Genomic DNA, 25,256 nt, shown 5'->3' on the forward strand with positions numbered 1-25,256 from the left:
CTTGCAAGCTTCCCCCTTTTTCCTCTAAACATAACATGGTCATTATGGCCAAACAGTTCTATTTTTGTTTCATCAGACCAGAGTACATTTCTCCAAAATGTACCATCTTTGTCCCCATGTGCAATTGCAAACTGTAGTCTGGCTTTTTATGGCGGTTTTGGAGCAGTGGCTTCTTCCTTGCTGAGCGGCCTTTCAGGTTATGTCAATTTAGGACTCGTTTTACTGTGGATATAGATACTTTTGTACCTGTTTCCTCCAGCAGCTTCACAAGGTCCTTTGCTGTTCTGAGATTGATTTGCACTTTTTGCACCAAAGTATGTTCATCTCTAGGAGACAGAACACGTCTCCTTCCTGAGCGGTATGATGGCTGCGTGGTCCCATGGTGTTTATACTTGCGTACTATTGTTTGTACAGATGAACGTGGTTCCTTCAGGCGTTTGGAAATTGCTCCCAAGGATGAACCAGACTTGTGGAGGTCTACAAGTTTTTTTTTTTTCTGAGGTCTTGGCTGATTTCTTTTGATTTTCCCATGATGTCAAGCAAAGAGGCAGTGCGTTTGAAGGTAGGCCTTGAAATACATCCACAGGTACATCTCCAATTGACGTCAAATAGCCTATCAGAAGCTTCTTAAGCCATGACATCATTTTCTGGAATTTTCAAAGCTGTTTAAAGGCACAGTCAACTTAGTGTATGTAAACTTCTGGCCCACTGGAATTGTGATTCAGTGAATTCTAAGTGAAATAATATGTCTGTAAACAATTGTTGGAAAAATTATTTGTGTCATGCACAAATTAGATATCCTAACCGACTTGCCAAAACTATAGTTTGTTAACAAGATATGTGTGGAGTGGTTGAAAAACAAGCTTTAATGACTCCAACTTAAGTGTATGTTAACTTCCGTCTTCAGCTGTATGTATGCATGTATGACTATGGGTACACAGAATAACACCCACCCACTGTGTCTCCCTGTTAGAGAATGTACTGTAGCAGCTCTGCTTTGCTATTGGCTAATGGCCACAGGGGCAACTGGAGTCTCGGCTAAACCAGAAGCTCTGATTCGCTCAATGGCTTACTGAGTTCTGTTGGATTTTAGGAAATGGAACGTGTCTTATCTTGAAAAAGGATAATGGACTTCACTGACTGACAGACAGAAGGTACGGTACAATTAGCTAACATTGTCTCTCTCTACAGATCCCCAGAGACAGTAGATGGTCAGCCCCCGGCACTGCCTCCCAAACAGTCCAGGAAGAACCTGAGCCAGATGATCCAGGACCACTCCCAGCAGAGTCTCCTAGACAACCACATCAATGAGATGTACGATATCCCCATGGCAACCGACAAATCCACGGTAAGACCACCCCATAGATTTACTGGTAACTGACAAAATAAAGGAAACGCCAACATAAAGTGTCCTAATAGGGCGTTGGGCCACCACGAGCCAGAACAGCTTCAATGCACCCTGGCATAGATTCCACAAGTGTCTGGAACTCTTTTGGTGGAATGCGACACCCTTCTTCCACAAGAAATTCCATTATTTTGTGTTTTGTTGATGGTGGTGGAAAACGTTGTCTCAGGCGCTGCTCCAGAGTCTCCCATAAGTGTTCAATTGAATTGCTCATCAAGCCATTCAGTGACCACTCGTTAGTACCGAGAGATACTTTTTTAAACTTATTAACAAACGTTATTATTCTTTTTTTTTTTTTACTAATTGACCAACGTGCGTTCAATTATTTGAATTCCATTTCGTTAGATTTTTATCTGTGAGCTCGATGTGCAGTTTCTGTAGAGATAAGTCGAATGAAGCCTGAACTGTGCGAAGTAGTTGGGAATTCCAACAGGCCAATATTCTACAGTTTTGTACAAAAAAATTGGTAATTAACTATAATGACCATGATCCATTGCGCGCCTGCTTAAATTTTTCTGGTCTGTGCGGAGCAGAAAGAGACGAGAGAACGCTTGATCGAGAGGGATAGAAAGCAGTTGCTTTGAGCTTGAAAGTACATGATCTAATTGATTTGAAGGTTGATATTCAGCAGTCATAAAAGTATGCCTTATTTACTTTGAAGAACTACTAAAATAGTGATTTGTCAGACAGTATAGGCAGCAGCTCTATAGAGATGACTGGGAATGAAATAAAGTCATCAAATAAAACAAGTATTTTATTAAAGTGTAAAAGTCATGTAAATAAATGATGGTTAAGTGATGAGCAGTAATAGGCAGTCACTACCATCATGGGACTTTTAGTAATTGTTTTATTCTGTGTTACAGCATTAAACCCACATAATGCAGTGCTTTTTTTTTGAGGATATAAAACAGACAATCATAATATCAAGTCAAAAATATCAAATTCCCAATTTGTGCTACAAAACCAACTTTGTATGAGGTTTTTATAATAGGTTTTATTTGACTCAGTGTTTCCATGGTGCACACGAAGGCATTGCTGGCGGAATAGATGGAATGCAGTTCAATGCATGATTTAATATAATCCACCAATGCATTTGTTGGTAGTCCAAAATTTTTTTACTATCAGGTTGTAAATCACATGGCCTAGTGCATTGTTTGCTGCCTCCATTCGGGATGCACTTTTTCAGTTTCAATTACTTAATATTTTGGACAGAAACAGACGAATGTAACTAAGGCTGGGAATGTCAATACAATCAAACTAGTAAGCGCAATGACCACAAGTCAGTCATAACATGGCTAATAGGCTAGCGTATCTATTTACGTAGCAAGCAAAAAAACACAGTCTAACATTAGCTAGCTAGCTGCTAGGAGGGTTTTTAATTGAAGGAGTGGTGAGTGAATGACTTTTCCCGATATCGTTATTTTTTGGTGGCAATACCCAGCTAGAGATGCAGGTGTCATTTGGTTACCTAGCAAGAACTTGAACGACTATTATCCATTTAGAGCGAATTTGCGAACGCAAGAGATATGCTATCTACTCCGATTTCAGAGCACTGTCTTCTTTAGTGTCCCAGAGCACAGAATAACTGATGCATTTACGGATGCGCAACACCTGCTGAATATGACCGGTGTCAGTAAACGTAGGTAATAAAATGATTTGTTAGTCACAAACGCTCTAGATTACATGTAAACAGCCTAGTTAACCAGCTCTGCTAGGGCGAGTAAAATGGTCAGTGAGGTGTTCTATAATTTGTGTTTGGAAGTAGCTATAGCAAGCTAGCCAACTTTAGCCAGGAAGGCAAGCTGCAGAAGGACGAGTAGGCTACAATTCCCCATTGTTTATCAGTGCACATTTGAGATGGTTTATCTAATGTTCCTCTGTTATATTTTAGCTCATCTTGCTCTGGCTAGCATTAGTTTTTGGTCTTGTTGATGTTCATAACTGAGGGAAAGAGAGCCTACTATCTCATGGTTGTTTGATCAATAGGATTGTAAAGTTCCCAAATGTAAGAGGACTCCCGTGGTGTTTACATATTTGCAGAAATCCATTCAGGTGTATTTTGTGGCTTTTGGCGAATGTGTTGTAATGATCTAAAGTCACTCTGTTGCAGCTGCCTGTAAACACACAGTCCAGTTTAAAGTGAATGATGGCAGGCGTGTGTGGCAAATGGCTTGTTTGCATGACAAAGTGAGAATGTGAGATGTTTGCAAATGTATAATACATTTTTTTTTTTTTTACTTATTTACATATGTATTCAGACCATTTGCTGAGACTTGAAATGTTGCTCAGGTGCATCCTGTTTCCATTGATCATCCTTGAGATGTTTGTACAACTTGATTGGAGTCCACCTGTGGAAAATTCAATTGATTGGACATGATTTGGTAAGGCACACACCTGTCTATATAAGGTCCCACAGTTGATAGTGCATGTCAGAGAAAAAACCAAGCTATGAGGTTGAAAGAATTGTCCGTAGAGCTACGAGACAAGATTGTGTCGAGGCACAGATCTGGGGAAGGTTACCAAAAAATGTCTGCATCATTGAAGGTCCCCAAGAACACAGTGGCCTCCATTCTTAAATGGAAGAAGTTTAGAGCCACCAAGACTTTTCCTAGAACTGGCTGCCTGGCCAAACTGAGCAATCAAAGGAGAAGGGCCTTGGTGAGGGAGGTGACCAAGAACCGGATGGTCACTCTGACAGCACTCCAGAGTTCCTCTGAGGAGATGAGAGAACCTTCAAGAAGGACAACCATCTCTGCAGTGCTCCACCAATCAGGCATTTATGGTAGATTGGCCAAATGGAAGCCACTCCTCAGTTAAAGGTACATGATAGCCTGCTTGGAGTTTGTGAAAAGGCACCTAAAGACTCTCAGACAATGAGAAACAAGATTCTCTGGTCTGATGAAACCAAGATTGAGCTCTTTTACCTGAATCGCCAAGCGTCACGTCTAGAGGAAACCTGGCACCAACCCTACGGTGAAGCATGGTGGTGGCAGCATCATGCTGTGGGGATGTTTTTCAGTGGAAGGGACTGGGAGTCTAGTCAGGATTGAGGGAAAGATGAACTGAGTAAAGTACAGAGATCCTTGATTTAAAAACCTGCTCCAGAGTGCTCAGGACTTCAGACTGGGGCGAAGGTTTACCTTCCAACAGGACGACGACCCTAAGCACACAGCGAAGATGGGGGGGTATTCAATACATTTTTGATTAAGGCTGTAATGTAACAAAATGTTGAAAAAGTCAAGGGGTCTGAATACTTTCCGAATGCACTGTATGTAATTCCCAAATATTTAAGAATTTATGAAAACGTGAATTACCATATTTCAGAATTCTTTTGACAGTGTCATTCTTCCTGGGGGTGTATATGAACAGATTTTAATAAGATTTGTGGATAAAATGCTGTACGTTCCACTTTAATGTATTTTTAATTTTTTTAAATCGTAACCAAAATCAAAAACCGTAATTGTTAATTTTTTTTAATAATCGAACCGAAACCAAGCCGACATTACAAAAGCACTAATCGCTCAGCACTACCACTCGTTCCCTCTGGATGTGGGCATTTTCATCCTATGGGGGCATAGCCATGGTAGACAAAATAATGGTCTGCCCACCATTTTTTTCATGACCCTAAGCATGATGTGATGTTAATTGCTTAATTAACTCACCTGTGGGGAAGCACCTGCTTTCAATATACTTTGTTTATTTCATTATTTTCTATTATATTGGCAGTTAACAAGGCATCCATCAATCTACACTTATGTGATCTTTAACCCATAGCATTTCCCACCCACTTGACTACTTCAAAATGGTGAAAGTCCTCAATGGTGCTACCCATGCTAAAACAGGCTTTTGGGCTGTAGACTTTTGGGGTGTAAGCCTTTGAACCACCCTGGCTGCCTGCCACATTTACTGTTCATGGTTTTCATGATGTTCCACAATGGGTTAATTCAGTTGTAAGGAAATGATTTAAAACAAAGGCCAGGAGGCTTTCTTGACCTTGTGACCTCTGAAGAACTCTAGGCCCTTCAGAAGCTCTTTAGGCTGTGATCGCCTTTCCAATGTAGACATGTATTAACACATCTCTGTCTCTTCCTCTACAGCTGAATGGTGTTGTCTCTCACGACAATCTGGTTTTGCTCAAGATAAGGCCGGATGATAGTGGACGATTTGGCTTCAATGTCAAGGTGAGACCTCTGCCTACAGTATAATTATATGCCGTAACATGCGCCCAGAGGGTAATCTCCTGGCCCTACTAATACTGATCCTATATAGGGCGGCAGGTAGCTTAGCGTTTAAGAGCGTTTGGCCACTAACCCTAAGGTTGCTGGTTCGAATCCCCGAGCCGACTAGGTGAAAAGTCTGTTGTGCTCTTGAGCAATACACTGAACCCAAATTGCTCCTGTAAATCACTCCGGATAATAGGCAGATTATTTACCCCTCTCCATTGCCTTGGTTTTAGGGTGGAGCTGATCAGAAGATGCCTGTCATTGTGTCTCGTGTGGCCCCTGGGACATCCGTATGTTAAAAACCCATCACTAGCAACACCCCATATATTTACAGTACACATACTCATGTTGTCCTCTATGAGATAATCAAACAACCTCTCACTTGTTCTATCACTTCCACCCTCTCACTCACACTGAATTTCTCACATTTCTCTTTCTCTATTTCTCGCTCTGTATATCTACCCCTCGTCTCACTCTCTTGCTATTTCTCTTTCTCCTCCCTCTCGCTCTCTCTTCCCACTCTCACTCACTCTCATTCTGACTCTCACACACAGCATATGAAACGTTCCATTGTTTGGAGCAAGGAGTAAGAAGAGCCAGTCGTACAGTAAACTCACACTTGTGCTGTAGCTCAGTAAATTAACTGGTCTGATTTGACGTCACTTAGCAGCAGTCCATTCACAGCTCCGCTAACAAGGCTTCAGGATGTTACTCTGATGTTGATGAAGTCAAAGTGAACCAACAACAGTTAGTCCTCTGTTGTAATTTACCACAAGCTATTGCTACGGGGCCCATATTCACAAAGGGTCACAGAGACAGAGTAGGACTGCTGATACAGGATCAGTTTTGACTTTTAGATCATAATGAAGGATGATATGGACAGGGCAAACCTGATCCTTGATCAGTACTCTTACTCTGAGACACTTACTCTATGAATGAAGGCCTAGTATTGTAGTCTATTCTCCCCAGTATCACTCTAACCACTTGACCCAACTGTGTTCTGACTGCATTCTTCTCCAACCCTCTACAGGCCGACCTGTGTGTCCCTCGTCTGAACGAAGGTGACCAGGTGGTTTTGATCAACGGTCGTGATATCTCAGAGCACACTCACGACCAGGTGGTCATGTTCATCAAGGCCAGCTGTGAGAGCCACTCAGGAGAGCTCATCCTATTGGTCAGGCCCAATGGTGAGGAGAGGATTTGTTTTGTTAAATGTTTACACTTACATTAAGTAATCTCCTTGGGTTTATTATTACAATGCTCAGGTTAAAACAGGCCAAATCATCCCAGTACAGGTTCGAAGAACAGGTGACCCCAAACAAAAGTTAGGCTACCTTCCAATATCAACACTATAGATTTCCAATTAGAAAAATGCATACCTTATAAATGGATTATTACGTGGTTTGCTGGTGTGAATATTAAAACTGAGCAGAGCCTTAGACTTGTACATTAATAATATAGGATGCCGTTCTTCTCTTGACACTGTTCTAAACTAACCGTGTTGCTTCCCTATGTCCCCAGCCATCTATGACGTGGTGGAGGAGAAGCAGGAGACTGAGCCAGACTTTCAGTACATCCCAGAGAAGTCTCCCCAGGACCCCGCTCAGCTGGACCAGGATGCCTGGAGGGATTCCATTAACACCCTGAAGGAGGGTCTGGTCAGCGGAGGAGTACTCACCCAGTTTGATGTGAGTCCTCCCCTCACCTACAAATTTAAAAGCTTTTGTCAGCAATACTCGCATCAATTTTTCCTAATATTATTGTGATTTATGGTTGCGCCTCGATTCATGTTGGTCTTGTTCACTGCTCTTTTGTCTTTCTGAGCTGACTGGATGTGTGATGAGAGCAATAGTGCCCCCTAGTTTCTGCTCTGTTTTGACCTCGAGGGCACAAGGGAGGTTACCACTTTCTGGAGGGAAATTCAGCCTATGACTTAAACAAGTTTTACAATATCAACTTTATTGATGATTTACTTTATTTCATGGCACAGAAGAAAATGACTTATGCTATCACTGTGTGAGAAATAATCGCCAAGTGAAGTAGTTTACTTTAAAACAAAATGCTAATTCATTGATGCGTCGACTGCTCGTTTAATGTGGTGAGGAACACCGGTCTTATAATTTCTTCTCAGCATTCCGATAACTTCCTGTCTTTCATCAGGCACACTTAACCTCTATGGGCTAGGTGGGACGCTAGCGTGCCACCCGTGGTGCACGCTAGCGTGGTGCATAAATTTAGAGTATGTTAGGACAGTACATTTACAAGAGTTGTGTGTAATGTTTTGTCAATTCAAAGACAGGGTCACTAAAACCAGCTAAAATGATGCACTAACCTTTTACAATCTCCATCAGATGACACTCCTAGGACATTATGTTAGACAATGCATGCATTTTTAGTTCTATCAAGTTCATATTTATATCCAAAAACAGCGTTTTACTATGGCATTGATGTTGAGGAAATCGTTTCCCTCCAATAACCGGCAGTCAAGTCAGCGTGACAAATTAAATAATTAAAATTAGAAAACATTGGTAAAATATTATATTGTCATTTAAAGAATTATAGATTTACATCTCTTGAACGCAATCAACTTGCCAGATTTAAAAATAACCTTACTGGGAAATCACACTTTGCAATAATCTGAGCACTGCGCCCAGAAAAATACGCGTTGCGATACAGACTAGACGTCATGTTGGGGAGATCTAAAATCGAAAATACTATGTAAATAATCCATTACCTTTGATTCTCTTCATCAGATGTCACTTCCAGGTATCACAGGTCCATAACGAATGTAGTTTTGTTCAAAAAAGCTCATCATTTATGTCCAAAAATCTCCGTCTTGTTAGCACATGATCTAAGCCAGCCGGACTTCTCGTCATGAACGAGGGGAAAAAATATATTTCCGTTCGTTCAAACATGTCAAACGTTGTATAGCATAAATCATTAGGGCCTTTTTTAACCAGAACATGAATAATATTCAAGGTGGACGAATGCATACTCTTTTATAACGTATTGGAACGAGGGTACCCAACATGAACTCGCGCGCCAGGTGTCTAATGGGACATCATCGTTCCATGGCTCTTGTTCGGTCAGATCTCCCTCCAGAAGACTCAAAACACTTTGTAAAGGCTGGTGACATCTAGTGGAAGCAATAGGAAGTGCCAAAATATTCCTCAGCCCCTGTGTTTTTCAATGGGATAGGTTTAAAGTCAATACAACACATCAGGTATCCACTTCCTGTCAGAAAATGTCTCAGGGTTTTGCCTGCCAAATGAGTTCTGTTATACTCACAGACACCATTCAAACAGTTTTAGAAACTTTAGAGTGTTTTCTATCCATATATAATAAGTATATGCATATTCTAGTTACTGGGTAGGATTAGTAACCAGATTAAATCGGGTACATTTTTTTTATCCAGACGTGCAAATGCTGCCCCCTAGCCCTAACAGGTTAACAGCTTCCTGTTTCTCTGGCCTGTTGTGTTATTACAGTAGAATAATGCAAATAAAGTGTGGGGGCAAGGGAAATGCGCACACGCACACAGACTGAAAATACCGCTATGCACTGAGAAAATGAGTGGGTTTATACAAATATTTTTGTTTTGGTCTTTATCTGCTAATGCACTTCACATACAATGTATCAATGTATGTTCATTTTAAAGATTAGCAGCATCTTATAAATTCCACACACAGCAGGTGGAAGCAGCTTATCCAAAGATGTGGGCCTATAAGACATAGCAAGCATTCTCAAACCATTTTTGTAGGACAAGTTTGCTCACAACCAACAGAAAGTAACTTCCATCTCACAACATGATCAATTTTGTTATGTTCCCATGCAAGAAAACCAGAAATAGAAGCTCAAACAAAAAAGGGAACTAACAAAGAGTCACTGGTAACAAAACAAAACGGGATGCTTTAGGAGAGGTTCTGAAAGACACTCATGGGGTGTTCACTGAAAGTTGACAAGCAACAACAATTGGGACCTAAAAGACAACTAAAGGTGTTAACCCTCCACATCTCTCAAGACAATTGGTGCACTGGGCCAGCCACTCTTAAATATCACCTGCGCCAGCACAGGTGAAACACTTTCCCACTAACAAGATGACAAACCAGCACAGGTGTAACATACTGACTGAGTTGACACCAATAGGTGCGGCCCAAGTGGTAACGTCCAACCACGAAATATGAAATGGGAAAACCAAAGCCTGTAACAACATTTAAAAAAAAAAAAGCCCGGTAGTAGCCTGCCATTCCCAAGAATCGGCGCAGTTCCTGGTGAGAAGCTGGCACTGGAAGATTTGATGGCCTCCACTTTTGCCAGGACAGGTCGGACTTTCCCTTGCCCCACCACCTTCCCGAGATCATGATTAAAAAAATATATAATCATATATTTTCTTTACACTTATTCTTTTCTCACAGCAACTTTACCGGAAGAGGCCTGGAATGACAATGTTGTGTGCCAAATTACCTCAGAACATTTCCAAAAACCGCTACAGAGACATCTCACCTTGTGAGTATCAAACACATAGTTCACTCTACTTTTCTTAGTTAATCTGTGTTAATACTGTTAACCCACCATTTCACACTCCACTCCTTTCTCTCTCTCCTCTTCTGTTTATAGACGACGCAACGCGGGTCATTCTGAAAAGCACAGATGACTACATTAATGCAAATTACATCAACGTGAGTGCTGTTCGCCTCAGTCCACCCACACCAACCGTGGCGTTTTTGTTCAGCAGGTCTATAATAGGCTTTTTATCGGCCAAGATGGTGTAGTCTCCACTCCAAAGACTGAAAACGGACACATACTTGCATACCCACAGCAACACACACCCAACATACACCCCTACACCCAGGTCTTATTCTTCTCTACTCCTCTCTGTACTGTAGATGGAGATCCCGGCGTCGAGCCTGATCAACCGGTACATTGCGTGCCAGGGCCCGCTGCCCAACACTTGCCCAGACTTCTGGCAGATGACCTGGGAGCAGGGCTCCTCCGTGGTGGTCATGCTCACCACTCAGGTGGAGAGGGGACGGGTACGTGTCATACAATCAACTTTGCGATCGAGAGACAGCTGTGTCTCCGTATGTTTTGATTATATTTCTGGGTAAAGACGTATGTATTTATCCTCTTCTCCCATGGCTGAGGCTCCTAAGCTGAAGCTAAAGGCTTATGTTGCTCTATACCAACAGGTGAAGTGTCATCAGTACTGGCCCAACCCTGACAGCACTGCCACGTATGGCCACTTCCAGGTGGCCTGTCTCACTGAGGAGGGCAACTCTGCTTTCCTGGTCCGAGACATGACCCTCACACACTTCGAGGTAACAGTATGCTCACAAGTCATTGTTTTTTCCCAATGACCAGTGCTAATGTAATGTTAGCTATTTGGAAGTCAAAGTAAACATACAGAAATGGTGGTTCACAGCTAGTCCTCCTCAATACAGTAGGCTATCTTCCAGGTACTAAAATGATTAAAAGCGTTACAAACACAGCAGTGGGACTATCGCTTTAAGCGTTTAAAAGATGAGCGCGGCAGCACTGAGTTGCCATGGTGACTTGTGTGGGCTGTTCTCTTTTCGGTCTCATGTGATGCATGTATCATGTTGCCATGGTGACTGGCCTCTACAGCCACGAGGCTTCCAGTATTAACATGAAGCCTGTGTGTTGGCGTGGCGACACTGATAGATGTTAAAGGGGCAAACACATTGTTTTACGCCATATAACGAGACTACACATTTTTTTCCCCCCTGTTGTCATGGTGATGATGCACTGACTTTACTGTGTGTTGCCATGGTGACAGAGCGAGGAGGTCCGGGAGTTGACCCAGATCCAGTATGTGGCCTGGCCCGACCACGGCGTCCCAGATGACTCATCAGACTTCCTGGACTTTGTCAGCCTGGTGCGGAGCAAAAGAACCGGCAAGGATGAGCCCATGCTGGTCCACTGCAGGTAGGGCGCATAATGCATGACACACATCTAAGACACACACATCCTTTGATACAGCAAGAAACACTCAAGGAAATCAAGAGGAAAATGTAATATTTTCACTAAACAGCTCTGTGTTCATTGCAGTGTCCCTCTATCTGACTATAGCCCAAGTCTCGCTCTCCCTCAAAATAGTTTTTTGAGTAACTTAAATTGTGATGAAGCAGACTAACTTTTTAGTTGAGCAAGAGAAGGGGCAACCAGGGAAAGTGTTGGAGCAACATTTTTTGCCATGAAGTGGTTTCTGTAAGTACAGGCAGGGGGTGTTACCCCAGGTGGAGAATTACCCCCAAGTTACCCAAGTTCTCACTCATTTTGGAGTAGAATGTGCTTTCAAAAAAGTCACCAGAATTGAGCTTCTCAGTCCTACATGAAAATTGTCTGGGGGAGGGGGCCTTCTTCCAGAAACTTCTCCTCCCACTGCTACAAATTTTGCCAGAGGAAACACTATGTAGGAGTATAGTAGGACAAACAGATCCACAAAGAGGGAGAGGAGTAGCCTAATTTGAGGTAGGATGGCATTTTACCCCAAGTTACCCTACAATTGACCCGTGTTACATTTAGCCCCACTCTTCACTTTGCACAAATTGCAGAGTGGTAGGTAACATACTTTTGCTAAAAACTCTGAGTTTAAAATGGTGCAGTTTGACATATTTAGGAGTGGAGAAATAAATTAGGAGTGGAGAGTTGGGATCCCCATCTTTTTAACAAAGGCTATTAAAACTTTTCCTCACAATTTCAAGAATTATTGTGCTTTGACTGCTTGTCAGAATGCATGTTTCCCTCCCCATGGCACTCGTAACTTAAATATTTCTGTCGAGGCGCATTCATCTCGCGTGGAATGCACAACAAGCCGACTAGGTAAATAGATAAACTGTTCTACTATGGGGTTTAATGACTGCAGCAGAAACACTAATCCTACACACTGCTGTAGTACACAGCCCAGCAGCACAGAACGCTTTGCATGTACACCTACACACCTTCATAAATCCACATCTCAGGCCTTACTCAAGCCAAGTTATCGGACTCAGCCACGACATGCCCCAACAACACACTGGAATGAATGTAGTACTGTATAGCACCCAGTGATGGGGATATTTCTCTATTCTAATCTAGTTTTAATTCCATAAACATATCGTTGTGTGTTGCTATGTGCAAGGAAAATATTTTCCATAGTTTAAAAGGTAGAAATTATGTCATGAGTTTATAGAGAAACCTCTTCCTCTGCCCCCCCGCTGTGTCATCCTGCAGTGCGGGGATTGGCCGAACAGGAGTTCTCATCACCATGGAGACAGCGTTGTGCCTGATGGAGTGCAGTCAGCCCGTCTATCCATTAGACATAGTCAGAACCATGAGGGACCAGAGAGCCATGATGATTCAGACACCTGTAAGTCCTGCACTCTTCTCCACGTCCTCCTCTTCTATCCCTCTCTTGATCCTCATCACTCTCTCTTCCTCTCCCGTCTGTCTGTATTTCTCTTTTTCTCTCATCTTCCTCATCTTTATCTTTTCTCGGCTAACTTGCCTCCATCGCCTTATCTAGAATGGCGAGTTAGAATAAAAGGAGCACAGTGTAGTCTTGTACAGTGTTAATAATTGAAAGGAGAGGATAATCCTACTGATATGATGCCTCTTTTATTCATCCCTGTTGTACTGTCCACGGTAGACTTTCCATTGTTACAGTCTACCAGTGATGACCTTTTGTGCCATGACAATGCCATTGTCTCTCAAGATTCCCATTTTTAGGGTAGGTGTAAGGATTTTGTTTTGTACACTTGTTGAGATTTACTTGTCTTGGCTACATTATAGTATATACAGTGGGGTCTGAAGTTGACAACCTTAATAAAGATAAGCAATAAAGACTGTATGAAATAAGTCATTCAAATACTGAGCTATATTGTGTGCAAAAAAAGGGAAATTATTTTATAGTAATACAATTGCTCTGAGAAAGATTGTTTGAAACTTTTTTTTCTGAAAAATGATTGACACCCCTAAAGATACTAAAAAAATAGAGTAGTCAAACGTTTATTATTGGTCCCATATTCCTAGCACACAATGACTACATTAAGCTTGTGACTCTACAAACTTGTTAGTTGCATTACATATATTTTTTTCAGATTATTTTGTGCCCAATGAATGGTAAATGTGTTGTAATTTGAGTCACTTTTACTGCAATTAAGAATAGAATGTTTCTAATCACAATGTGGATGCTACCATGATAATGTATAATCCTGAATTAATTGTGAATAATGATGAGTGGGAGTGTTCAAAGGTGAAAGATCACACCCCCAAGACATGCTAACGTCCCCTGTTATTGGTAATGGTCAGTATTTAGATTATTTATTTTATACAGTCGTGAGGGGTGTCAATCATTTCGGACCCCATTGTACCCAGCTCCATCCTAACCAGCTCTACAGTGTAATGTATTTCCTAATATATATGTACCACCTCCCAATGTCAAGTGTGGAAGAGATTAGTATAGCGTTCTTATTTCATCAACACTGTCAAGTACAAAGGAGGATAACATGATTACATTTTCATGCATTTTGGCGTAGAATGTCCTTTAAAGTCACCAGAAGTGGCCTAACAGTCATTCAACAACAAAAAAATCATAGGCAGAACACTAAAACATTACATGACCAAAAGTACGTATACACCTGCTCGTTGAACAGCTCATTACAAAATCATGGGCATTAATATGGAGTTTTTCTGCCATAACAGCCTCTACGCTTTCCACGAGATGTTGGAACATTGCTGTGGGGACTTGCTTCCATTCAGCCACGAGCATTAGTGAGGTTGAGCACTGATGTTGGGCGATTAGGCCTGGCTCACAGCTGGCGTTCCAATTTATCCCAAAGGCGTTCGATGGGGTTGAGGTCAGGGTTCTGTGCAGGCCAGTCAAGTTCTTCCACAACGAACTCGACAAAACACTTCTGTATGGACCTCGCTTTGTGCACGTGGGCATTGTCATGCTGAAACAGGAAAGGGCCTTCACCAAACTGTTGCCACGAAGTTGGAAGCACAGAATCATGTAGAATGTCATTGTATGCTATAGCATTAATATTTCCCTTCACTGGAATTTAGGGGCCTAGCCCAAAAAATGAAAATCAGCCCGAGACCATTATTCCTCCTCCACCAAGGTTTACAGTTGGCACTATGCATTCGGGCAGGTCGCCAAACCCAGATTAATCCACCGGATAACCAGATGGTGACGTGTGATTCATCACTCCAGAGAACGTGTTTCCACTGCTCCAGAGTTCCATGCCGGGAAGCTTTACACCACTGCAGCCGACGCTTGGCATTGCGCTTGGTGATACTTGGGCTTCAATTTCAGGAATCTCCAGATGAACAGTTCTTACGCTGACGTTGTTTCCAGAGGCAGTTTGGAACTCGATAGTGAGTGTTGCAACCGAGGACAGATGATTTTTATGCACTTCAGTACTCAACGGGTGGGGGGCAGTATATGCGAAGCACAGCCCCCACACCACCAAAGGGATATAAACAGACCACTAACTTACTACCCTGAGACACGAAGATCTCCCTCGCCACACGAGCCAGAGGCAGCACAAAACCGGACAGGAAGTTCGCGTCAAGGCTCTGAAGGCGAATAATGCCGGAAACGTAAGCCGATTTGTTTACTTGTCCTGTCAATAAATCTATCAAATTTATGCAGCAACAATACTCCTATCTTGGGGTAAGGAATGTTTTGGGGGATTTTCAATTCCCTCAGTCGAGCACCGGATTTCCCCTTTTTCATTTTAGCTTTGCTGTAGCACCTTGTGTATACCTTCTTTCCGTCACGTCAGTGACTCAACCCACTCAAGTAGAGTATAGTGAAAAAAGCCTGGCATGATGTGATGTACCCCTCCACGGACCGCATGGGAGAGGACGAGCAAGCCAGTGACTCAGCCGCCATAATGGGGTTAGAGGCAGAGAATCCCAGTAGAGAGAGGGGAGCTGGCCAGGCAGAGGCAGCAAGGGTGGTCACTCCAGTGCCTTGCCTTTCACCTTCGCTCCCCTGGGCCAGACTACACTCAATCATAGGACCTACTGAAGTGATGAGTCTTCAATGAAGACTTTTGAACCGAAAGCCTTGCCCATTCCATAAAATGGTGCTCGATAGGAGAAAGCCCTGCCTCCAGCTGTTTGCCTGCGTCTTGTGACCGTAGCACACGTGTAGGTATGTACGGCAGGACCAAATCGGAGAGATGGGTAGGAGAAAGTCCATCTAATGCTTCGTAGGTTAACAGTAAAACCTTAATCAGCCCTAGCCTTAACAGGAAGCCAGTGTAGGGAGGCTAGCACTGGAAGTAATATGATAAAATTTGTCAATATTCTAACAGATGTATTTAGCACTACCTGAAGTTTATTTAGTGCCTCATCTGGGTAGCCAGAGAAGAGACAAAAACATGGGAAGTTTCCGATTTTTGCAATATTACAAAGATGGAAAAAAGGTGCTCTTGAAATATTTTGTATTTGTTCGTCAGCCATCCACTTTTGTCTAAAACACAGGCTTTACCATTTTTCATCAAAATGTACAGATGTGTGTCGTCTGCATAGCAGTGAAAGTTGAGTGTTTCCGAATGACGTCACCAAGAGGTAGCATACACTCAGTCGCCAGTTTATTAGGTACACCCATCTAGTACTGGGTTGGACCCCCTGAATTCCTCGGGATGGATTGTACAAGATGTGGTATTCAAATGTTGCTCAATTGGTATAAAGGGACCCAGCGTGTGCCAGGAAAACATTCCCACACCATTACACCGCCACCAGTTTGTACCGTTGACACAAGACAGGATGGGACCATTTTGCTTAGGCCAGATCCTGCCATTAGCATGACGCAACAGGAACAGGCAGTTGTCCAGTGTTGATGTCGTGCCCACTGGAGCCGCTTCTTCTTGTTTTTCGCTGATATTAGTGGAACCTGGTGTGGTTGTCTTCTGCAATAGCCCATCTGTGACAAGGACCGGCGAGTTGTGCATTCCGAGATGCCGTAAAGCACACCACTGTTTTACTACATTGTTATTTGCTTGTATACGGCCTGCCTGTTAGCTTGCACAATTCTTGCCATTCTCCTTCAACCTCTCGTCAACTAGCTGTTTTCACCCACATGACTGCTGCTGACTGGATTTTTTGTTGTTGTACCATTCTTGGTAAACCCTAGACACTGTCAAGCATGAAATGGCCAGGAGGCCGGCGATTTCTGAGATACTGGAACAGGTGTGCCTGGCACCGATGATCATACCACACTCAAAGTTGCGTAGGTCACTCGTTTTGACCATCCTAATGTCCAATCGAACAGTAACTGAATGCCTTTATATAGCAAACCACGGCGTGACCCGCTGACTGTAGGAGCGAACCATTTTCCTGAACGGGGTGGTGTACCTAATTTAACTGGCTACTGAGTGTGTGTCTATAGTGAGAACAATAGTAGTCCTTGAACGGAACATTGGGGACACCGAAATTGACCATTGATTTGTCAGAGGACAAACCATCCACAGAGAAACTATCTTTCTGACAGATAATGTCTATACCAGGCAAGAAGTTGTCTGCGTAGACCAATTAGGGTTTTCAATTTCTCCCCAAAAATGTGGTGGTCGACCTTGTCAAAAGCTGCACTAAGGTCTTAGGAGCACAAGGACAGACGCCTTGGTCTGACGCCATTAAAAGGTAATTTACCACGTTCACGAGTGCAGTCTTAGTACTATAATGGGGGTCTAAAACCAGACTGGAGCATTTTGCGTACATAATGTGTCTTCAGAAAGGCAGTGAGTGGCTGAGCTACAGCTTTTTCAGTTTTCTTTCCTAAATGAATGGGAGATTCAGTATAGGCCAATTTAGTTTAAAAATAATTCCGGGTCAAGGTTTGGCATTATCAGGAGAGGCTTTATTACTGCCACCTTTAGGGAGTTTGATACACATCCGAAGGACAGGTAGCCGTTTATGTTCAACATAGGAGGGCCAAGCACAGAAAGTAGCTCATTCAGTATTTTAGTTGGAATAGGGTCCAGTAAATAGCTGGAAGGTTTAGAGGCCATGACTATTTTAGGTTATCTGTCGAGAGATACAGGATAAAAAAAACTAGTGTCTCGGTTTGGAACTGAAATTATTTTCCAATCGTTTCATTCGGGACATATTTTTTTATTTTGAGTGGGGTTCCGTTCCACTGTTACGACCAGCAAAATAAAGTTCTGAACCGGTTCGAACCCCAAATGAGTACCATTACATCGCTCCTTTTTTATTTATTTTTTGTTTAGCTCAACATTGATGTAGTAATTTAATCATGCAATGTGGATAGAGCAGCTTGCCATAGAGCGGGCAAGCTATAACTCAGTGAGTTGTTTACATGCGTGATGAAAGACAAGTGTAGGGCACGAGATGTACCTGAAATGTTGCTGGAGGAGAGAGGGTGGGTGGATGAGGTTTGGCTTGGAGCGCTAGGCATCTTGTGATGACATGCATTATCTGAATTAGGACCACAGAATTATACCTACAAAGGAGTGGCTTTTATGGAGGAACTTGAAAGTTGGCTTAACTTTGGACTAGAGAAGCTAGATAGCTAACAAGCTTGTGTGTGCAGCGCAGAATGCTGTATAGGTCCAGGAAGCCAGTAAACAGTAGCTGTAAAAAGTGATTGAGCAGGCTGCATAGATTTAATGACTAGAACCTCAAAATACCAAAATGCAGTCTTTTCGTAAATGTACCTTTTCCTTTGTGAGATGCGCAGGGAATATGGTCACTAGTGTAACCAGGAGAGGCCTCCTTTAGCGCAGTAAATTCATCAGGCTTAAGCCATGTTTCAGTCAGGCCAATCACATCAAGTTTATGATCAGGGATTAGTTCATTGACTGACTGCCTTGGAAGTGAGGGATCTAACATTAAGTAGTCCCATTTTGAGATGTGAGGCGTTATCACTATCTTTTTTTTATTCCAGTGAGATTGCTAAAGCGAACACCGCCATGTTAAGTTTTGCGTGACCTAGATCAAGGCACAGACACATTCTCAATGGGGAAAACTGAGCTGACTGTGCTAGGGGCAGACTCCACTAAGCTTACAGGCGGGCTAACAGCATGCTGCCGGGCCTGCATCCTAGCTCATTGTGGCGCTAGAAAAGTTTGAGCTTGTCTATGTTGATAGATAAAATGAGAGCACCCCTCCGACTAGAATGGAGTCCATTCTTCTTCAGCAGGCCAGGCTTGGACCCATTTGTAGGTGAGTCCAGGCACGACCAATTATCAACAAATTATATATTTTAGGAGGGGCAGGAAACCGTTTTCAAATTGCGATTGAGTTGTATGAGTCTGCTGTAGATCTCATCATCCCGCTAACTGGGAGGGGGCCAGAGACGATTACTTGATGCCAACGTCTTTCTAGCTAAGTTACACGCTGAAACTGTGTTGCGCTTGGTGACCTTTGACTGTTTCATCCTAACATCGTTGGTTCATGCATGGATAACAATATCCCTGTACTCTACACTTGCCAGTTCTGGCAATATTCATATTAGCCTCTACATCGGCAGCCCTGCCCCCTGGTAAACAATTTATGATCGCTGGAAGATTATTTTTAAGTCTAATATTGCGGGTAATGAAGTCACCAATTAATAGGGTTTTAAATTTGTCTGCGCTAATGGTGGGAGGATTCGGCGGCTCAGACCCCGTAACGGGTGGAGGAGAGACCTGAGAAGACTCGGACTCTGACTGGTTGCTTGTGGGGAAAACCGGTTGAAAGTTTCTATCGGCTGAATGAGTAACGCCGGTTGAGCATGCCGACAGCATTTCTTTCCAGAAGCCATGAGAAAATTGTCAGGTTGTGGGGACTGTGCGGGGGGATTAACACTACTAACTGAACTCACTGGTGGCACAGACGCGGTTTCATCCTTTCCTTAAATTGCCCTTGCGTAAGGATTTTGTCTGAAGCCAAGCTTGCTACACTGCTATTCTCACCATAAGGGAATAATTGTCCTGTATATTATGAGAGCGGCAACTGCAATGAGAAGGTACAATGTTACTTAGTTTCAGCTGGTGGAGGTCCTCCAGATCCATGTCCAGATAAAGCGTCCATGGGCGAATATTTGATTGAAAAAAATGAAGACAAAACAAAGATGTTAGTAAACATATTAAATACAGAGTTTGATTAAACTGTTATTAAAAGTAGAAGGCAGGTAGCCAAGTAGCAACAAAAAGGCACAGCAGCACAGAGACTAGAGGCTATACTCATATATATATATATATATATATATATATATATATATATATATATATATATATATATATATATATATATATATATATATTATATATATATATATATATATATATATAATAAGCTCCTGCTCCATCCTAACCAGCTATAATACAGGCAGAAAGTATTCAGACCCCTTTACTTTTTCCACATTTTGTTACATTCTCATGGCCTTATAAAATGTATTTGTTTTTTTCCTCCTCAACCTGCACACAATACCCCATAATGACAAAGCAAAAAGTTTTTTCTCCAAATTTTTGCAAAACATAAAAAATAAAAAAAACACACATTTACATAAGTATTTTGACCCTTTACTCAGTATGTTGTTGAAGCACCTTTGGCAGCAATTACAGCCTCGAGTCTTCTTGGGTATGACGCTATAAGCTTGACACACCTGTATTTGGAGAGTTTCTCCAATTCTTCTCTGCAGATCCTCTCAAGCTCTGTCAGGTTGGATGTGGAATGTCAATGCACAGCTCTTCTCAGGTCTCTCCAGAGATGTTTGATCGGGTTCATGTCTGGGCTCTGGCTTGGCCACTCAAGGATATTTGGAGACTTGTCTCGAAGCCACTCCTGCGTTGTCTTGGCTGTGTGCTTAGGGTCGTTGTCCTGATGACAGGTGAACCGTCACCCCAGTCTGAGGTCCTGAGTATTTTCATCAAGGATCTCTGTACTTTGCACCATTCATCTTTCCCTCGATCCTGACTAGTCTCCCTGTCGCTGAAAAATATCCCCACAGCATGATGCTGCCACCCCCATGCTTCACATTAGGGATGGTGCCAGGTTCAATCTTGGTGTCATCAGATCAGAGAATCTTGTTTCTCATGGTCTGAGTCTTTAGTTGCCTTTTGGCAAACTCCAAGTGGGCTGTCATGTGCCTATTACTGCGGAGTGGCATCCATGTGGCCTCTCTCCCATAAAGGCCTGATTTGGTGGAGTGCTGCAGAGATGGTTGTCCTTCTGGAAAGTTCTCCCATCACCAGAGAGAAACTCTGGAGTACTGTCAGGGTGACCATCGGGTTCCAGGTCACCTCCCTGACCAAGGCCCTTCTCCTTCGATTGCTCAGTTTGGCCAGGCGGCCAACTCTAGGAAGAGTCTTGGTGTTTCCAAACTTTTTCCATTTAAGAATGATGGGGGCCACTGTGTTCTTGGGGACCTTCATTGCTGCAGACATTTTTTGGAAACCTTCCCCAGATATGCGTCTCGACACAATCCTGTCTTGTAGCTCTACGGACAATTCCTTCGACCTCAAGGCTTGGTTTTTGCTCTGATATGCACTGTCAACTGTGGGATCTTATATAGACAGGTGTGCCTTTCCAAATCATGTCCAATCAATTAATTTACAACAGGTGGACTCCAGTCCAGTTGTACAAACATCTCAAGGATGATCAATGCAAACAGGATGCACCTGAGTTCAATTTAGCGTATCATAGCAAAGGGTCTGAATACGCATGTAAATGCTTTTTTTTTATATACTTTTTTTACAAATTAGCAAAAGAATTGGAAAACCTGTGTTTGCTTTGTCATTGTGGGGTATTGTGTGTAGATTGAGGATTTGTTTTATTTTAATACATTTTAGATTAAGGCTGTAACGTAACAATGTGGAATGTCAAGGGGTCTGAATACTTTCCGAATGCACTGTATATCCAGATACAGGGCTGTATCTGGAACTGCATGTTGAAAATGGAAATAAAATGAATAGCAAACACAATGTCCTAAACTATTCCAATCTATCTGACAGTCATATTTTATCTACACAATATATTTCTGTATGAACATTCTGTAAATATCCATTATCCTGATTGTCCATTGCCCCAGGTGTACATAATCAAGACAAACAAATTAATAAATCATATTGTGTCAAGATAAATAAGGTGACGCTCAACTACTGTATGACTCTTTCAACATGCCACTGAAAAGGTCAAGAGCTGCAATTAATTTAATGATATCTGAAAATACTGCAGAGAAATTCAAATCCATTTGCAAGCATTGCGAACAGCAAGTTGGATGCTTAGCAATAACTACTTTGAGCCTCTGTCCATCTGAGGGCAGGTGTTTTTTGTTTCAAACGCACACAATCTTTTAAAGGGATAGTTTAGTCAGAATACAAACATTATTTTCCAACTCCCTTGGCTGTAGTTGATTCAAGAAGGCGGTTTTGGGATATTTATTTTCCATTCGACACTTAATATCCATATTTTATTACTGTTAGCATTCTCAGTAACACTTAACATGAAACTGTTCTTGTGCCTATGTAATAAAACTTGAATTATTTTGGAGAAACATTTTATTAGTTACATAATACTTTGGTAGGTGCATTCGAATTGCATAATGAGCCGAGTTTTTTTTGTTGTATGTACTGTACACAAGGAATAGTGACTTCCTTACTCCATTTACGTGAACTTCATTATTATGTAAATCAATTTCCAAAGTCCTATATAACAACGTTGCTATTGTAATAATCAGTTACTACACAAGAACTTGATGTCAAGTTTATGCCTCACTCCGGAAAATATATTTGTTAGTCATTTTCAAGCTGCAAAAGTGGTCCACTCTAGTTTTGAAGTGATTCCATGTCCCTCATGTATTTCATTCTAGGCTATAGGCTATATTAAGATTCAAATCTGAGAGCCCTCCAAACCATGTGCTAATCGTATATTTATACTAATTCAACTGTTTTTTGTTCTTCATCAACTATTTGGCAGCCATCAAAGAAATGTTTGTTTTTGTTTTCAAATAATGTGTGTGAGTGTGTATAGTTGAAGTAGGAAATATACATACACTTAGGTTGGAGTCATTAAAACTTGTTTTTCAACCCCTCACAAATTTCTTGTTAACAAACTATAGTTTTGCAAGTCGGTTAGGACATCTACTTTGAGCATGACACAAGTAATTTTTCCAACAATTGTTTACAGACAGATTATTTCACGTTTAACTCACTATCACAATTCCAGTAGGTCAGAAGTTTACATACACTAAGTTGACTGTGCCTTTAAACAGCTTGGAAAATTCCAGAAAATGGCTTTAGAAGCTTCTGATAGGCTAAATGACATCCATTTGAGTAATTGGAGGTGTACCTGTGGATGTATTTCAAGGCCTACCTTCAAACGCAGTGCCTCTTTGCTTGACATCATGGGAAAATCAAAAGAAATCAGCCAAGACCTCAGGAAAAAAATTGTAGACCAAATCTGGTTCATCCTTGGGAGAAATTTCCAAACGCCTGACAGTACCACGTTCATCTGTACAAACAATAGTACGCAAGTATAAACACCATACCGCTCAGGAAGGAGATGCGTTCTGTCTCCTAGAGATGATTGTGCTTTGGTGCAAAAAGTGCAAATCAATCCCAGAACAACTGCAAAGGACCTTGTGAAGATGCTGGAGGAAACGGGAACAAAAGTATCTATATCCACAGTAAAATGAGTCCTATATTGACATAACCTGAAAGGCTGCTCAGCAAGGAAGAAGCCACTGCTCCAAAACCGCCATAAAAAAGCAAGACTACGGTTTGCAACTGCACATGGGGACGAAGATCGTACTTTTTGGAGAAATGTCCTCTGGTCTGATGAAACAAAAATAGAACTGTTTGGCCATAATGACCATGGTTATGTTTAGAGGAAAAAGGGGGATGCTTGCAAGCTGAAGAACACCATCCCAACCGTGAAGCACGGGGGTGGCAGTATCATGTTGTGGGGGTGCTTTGCTGCAGGAGGGACTGGTGCACTTCACAAAATAGATGGCATCATGAGGGAGGAAAATTATGTGGCTATATTGAAGCAACATGTCAAGACATCAGTCAGGAAGTTCAAGCTTGGTCGCAAATGGGTCTTCCAAATGGACAATGACCCCAAGCATACTTCCACAGTTGGGGCAAAATGGCTTAAGGACAACAAAGTCAAGGTATTGGAGTGGCCATCACAAAGCCCTGACCTCAACCCTATAGAAAATGTGTGGGCAGAACTGAAAAAGTGTGTGCGAGCAAAGCGGCCTACAAACCTGACTCAATTACACCAGCTCTGTCAGGAGGAATGGGCCAAAAGTCACCCAACTTATTGTGAGAAGCTTGTGGAAGGCTACCTGAAATGTTTGACCCAAGTTAAACAATTTAAAGGCAATACTACCAAATACTAATTGAGTGTATCTAACTTCTGACCCACTGGGAATGTGATGAAATAAATGCTGAAATAAGTAATTCTCTCTACTATTATTCTGACATTTCACATTCTTAAAATAAAGTGGTGATCCTAACTGACCTAAGATGGAATTTTAACTGGGATTAAATGTCAGGAATTGTGAAAAACTGAGTTTAAATGTATTTGGCTTCCGACTTTAACTGTGTGTATATTGTGTGTGTATATCTATCTATCCTATATTTGAAGGTATTTGCTCCTGTATGGCTCAATTGGTACAGCATGGCGCTTGTACTGCCAGGGTTGTGGGTTTGATTCCCGGGGCCACCCACATGTAAAATGTATGATTGATGACAAAGTTGCTTTGGATAAAAGCATCTGCTTGCATGCAAGCAGATGCTTTTATGCATGCATGCAAGCAGATGCTTTTATCCAAAGCAACTTTGTCATCAATCATAAATTTTACATGTGGGTGGCCCCGGGAATCAAACCCACAACCCTGGCGGTGCAAGCGCCATGCTGTACTAATTGAGCCATACAGGAGCAAATACCTTCAAATATTATTTGGTTTTCTGAGAACTGTATTTGAATATCAAAGAAAAGTTGCCTTTTAGCTAAACTCAATAGGAAATATATTTGACTACCTCGGGTTAATTAACTACAAAATACAACTATTTTCTGCCCAGGTCTGGCTATTTCTCATCTAGACCCCGAGCCCAATTGTCCCTGTTCAAGAGTAGTGCACTATATAGGGAATAGAGTGCCATTTGGGAAGCACACTATATTCTCTCTCTAGAGAACACTGCATGAGTGCCATTTGGCCCCGTGCTCAGCCCAGAGACCCAGGCTAAAGGAGGTAGAGATGATGATGCAGCTGTAATTTCATTAGGATGTGCTGAGCTCTAATGAGGCTAGCACACCCTCAGGGTCTGGGGGGGATAGGGGAAGGATGAGGGGGTAGTAAGAGACCATGCTAATGAGACTAGGGTAAAATCAAATCAAAATGGGGCTTTCATGCGTTTCCTTCCTCCAGTCATACACGCTGAACTAAGTGTGCGCGTACACAATAATCTAAGTACACATGTTCTCACACACTCACCCTCTTTCCCTTGTACAATTACACACGCACATACTGACAAACATGGGTATACACATACAGTGCATTCAGGAAGTATTCAGACCCCTTGAAATTTTCCACATTTTTTTATGTTACAGCCATTATTCCAAAATGGATACCATTATTTTTTTTTTTACATACAATACCCCATAATGAC

At 42.1% G+C, this 25,256-nt stretch overlaps 1 protein-coding gene across 3 annotated transcripts in view; it reads left to right on the plus strand.

Annotated features, from left to right (window-relative positions):
* Positions 1-25,256, plus strand: part of LOC106586301 (tyrosine-protein phosphatase non-receptor type 4) — a 95,470-nt gene that overhangs the window by 66,168 nt on the left and 4,046 nt on the right. For all 3 annotated transcript variants that reach the window (XM_014173445.2, XM_045707341.1, XM_014173447.2), the window contains 11 exons: positions 1,192-1,348; positions 5,503-5,586; positions 5,862-5,918; positions 6,659-6,815; positions 7,150-7,316; positions 10,044-10,134; positions 10,246-10,307; positions 10,515-10,661; positions 10,818-10,946; positions 11,426-11,574; positions 12,862-12,997. In XM_014173445.2, the coding sequence (XP_014028920.2) occupies positions 1,192-1,348; positions 5,503-5,586; positions 5,862-5,918; positions 6,659-6,815; positions 7,150-7,316; positions 10,044-10,134; positions 10,246-10,307; positions 10,515-10,661; positions 10,818-10,946; positions 11,426-11,574; positions 12,862-12,997 (1,336 nt within the window). The remainder of the gene's footprint in view (positions 1-1,191; positions 1,349-5,502; positions 5,587-5,861; positions 5,919-6,658; positions 6,816-7,149; positions 7,317-10,043; positions 10,135-10,245; positions 10,308-10,514; positions 10,662-10,817; positions 10,947-11,425; positions 11,575-12,861; positions 12,998-25,256) is intronic.

The sequence above is a fragment of the Salmo salar genome, chromosome ssa25, assembly GCF_905237065.1.
Source record: "Salmo salar chromosome ssa25, Ssal_v3.1, whole genome shotgun sequence".
In the NCBI taxonomy this organism is placed as follows: Eukaryota; Metazoa; Chordata; class Actinopteri; order Salmoniformes; family Salmonidae; genus Salmo; species Salmo salar.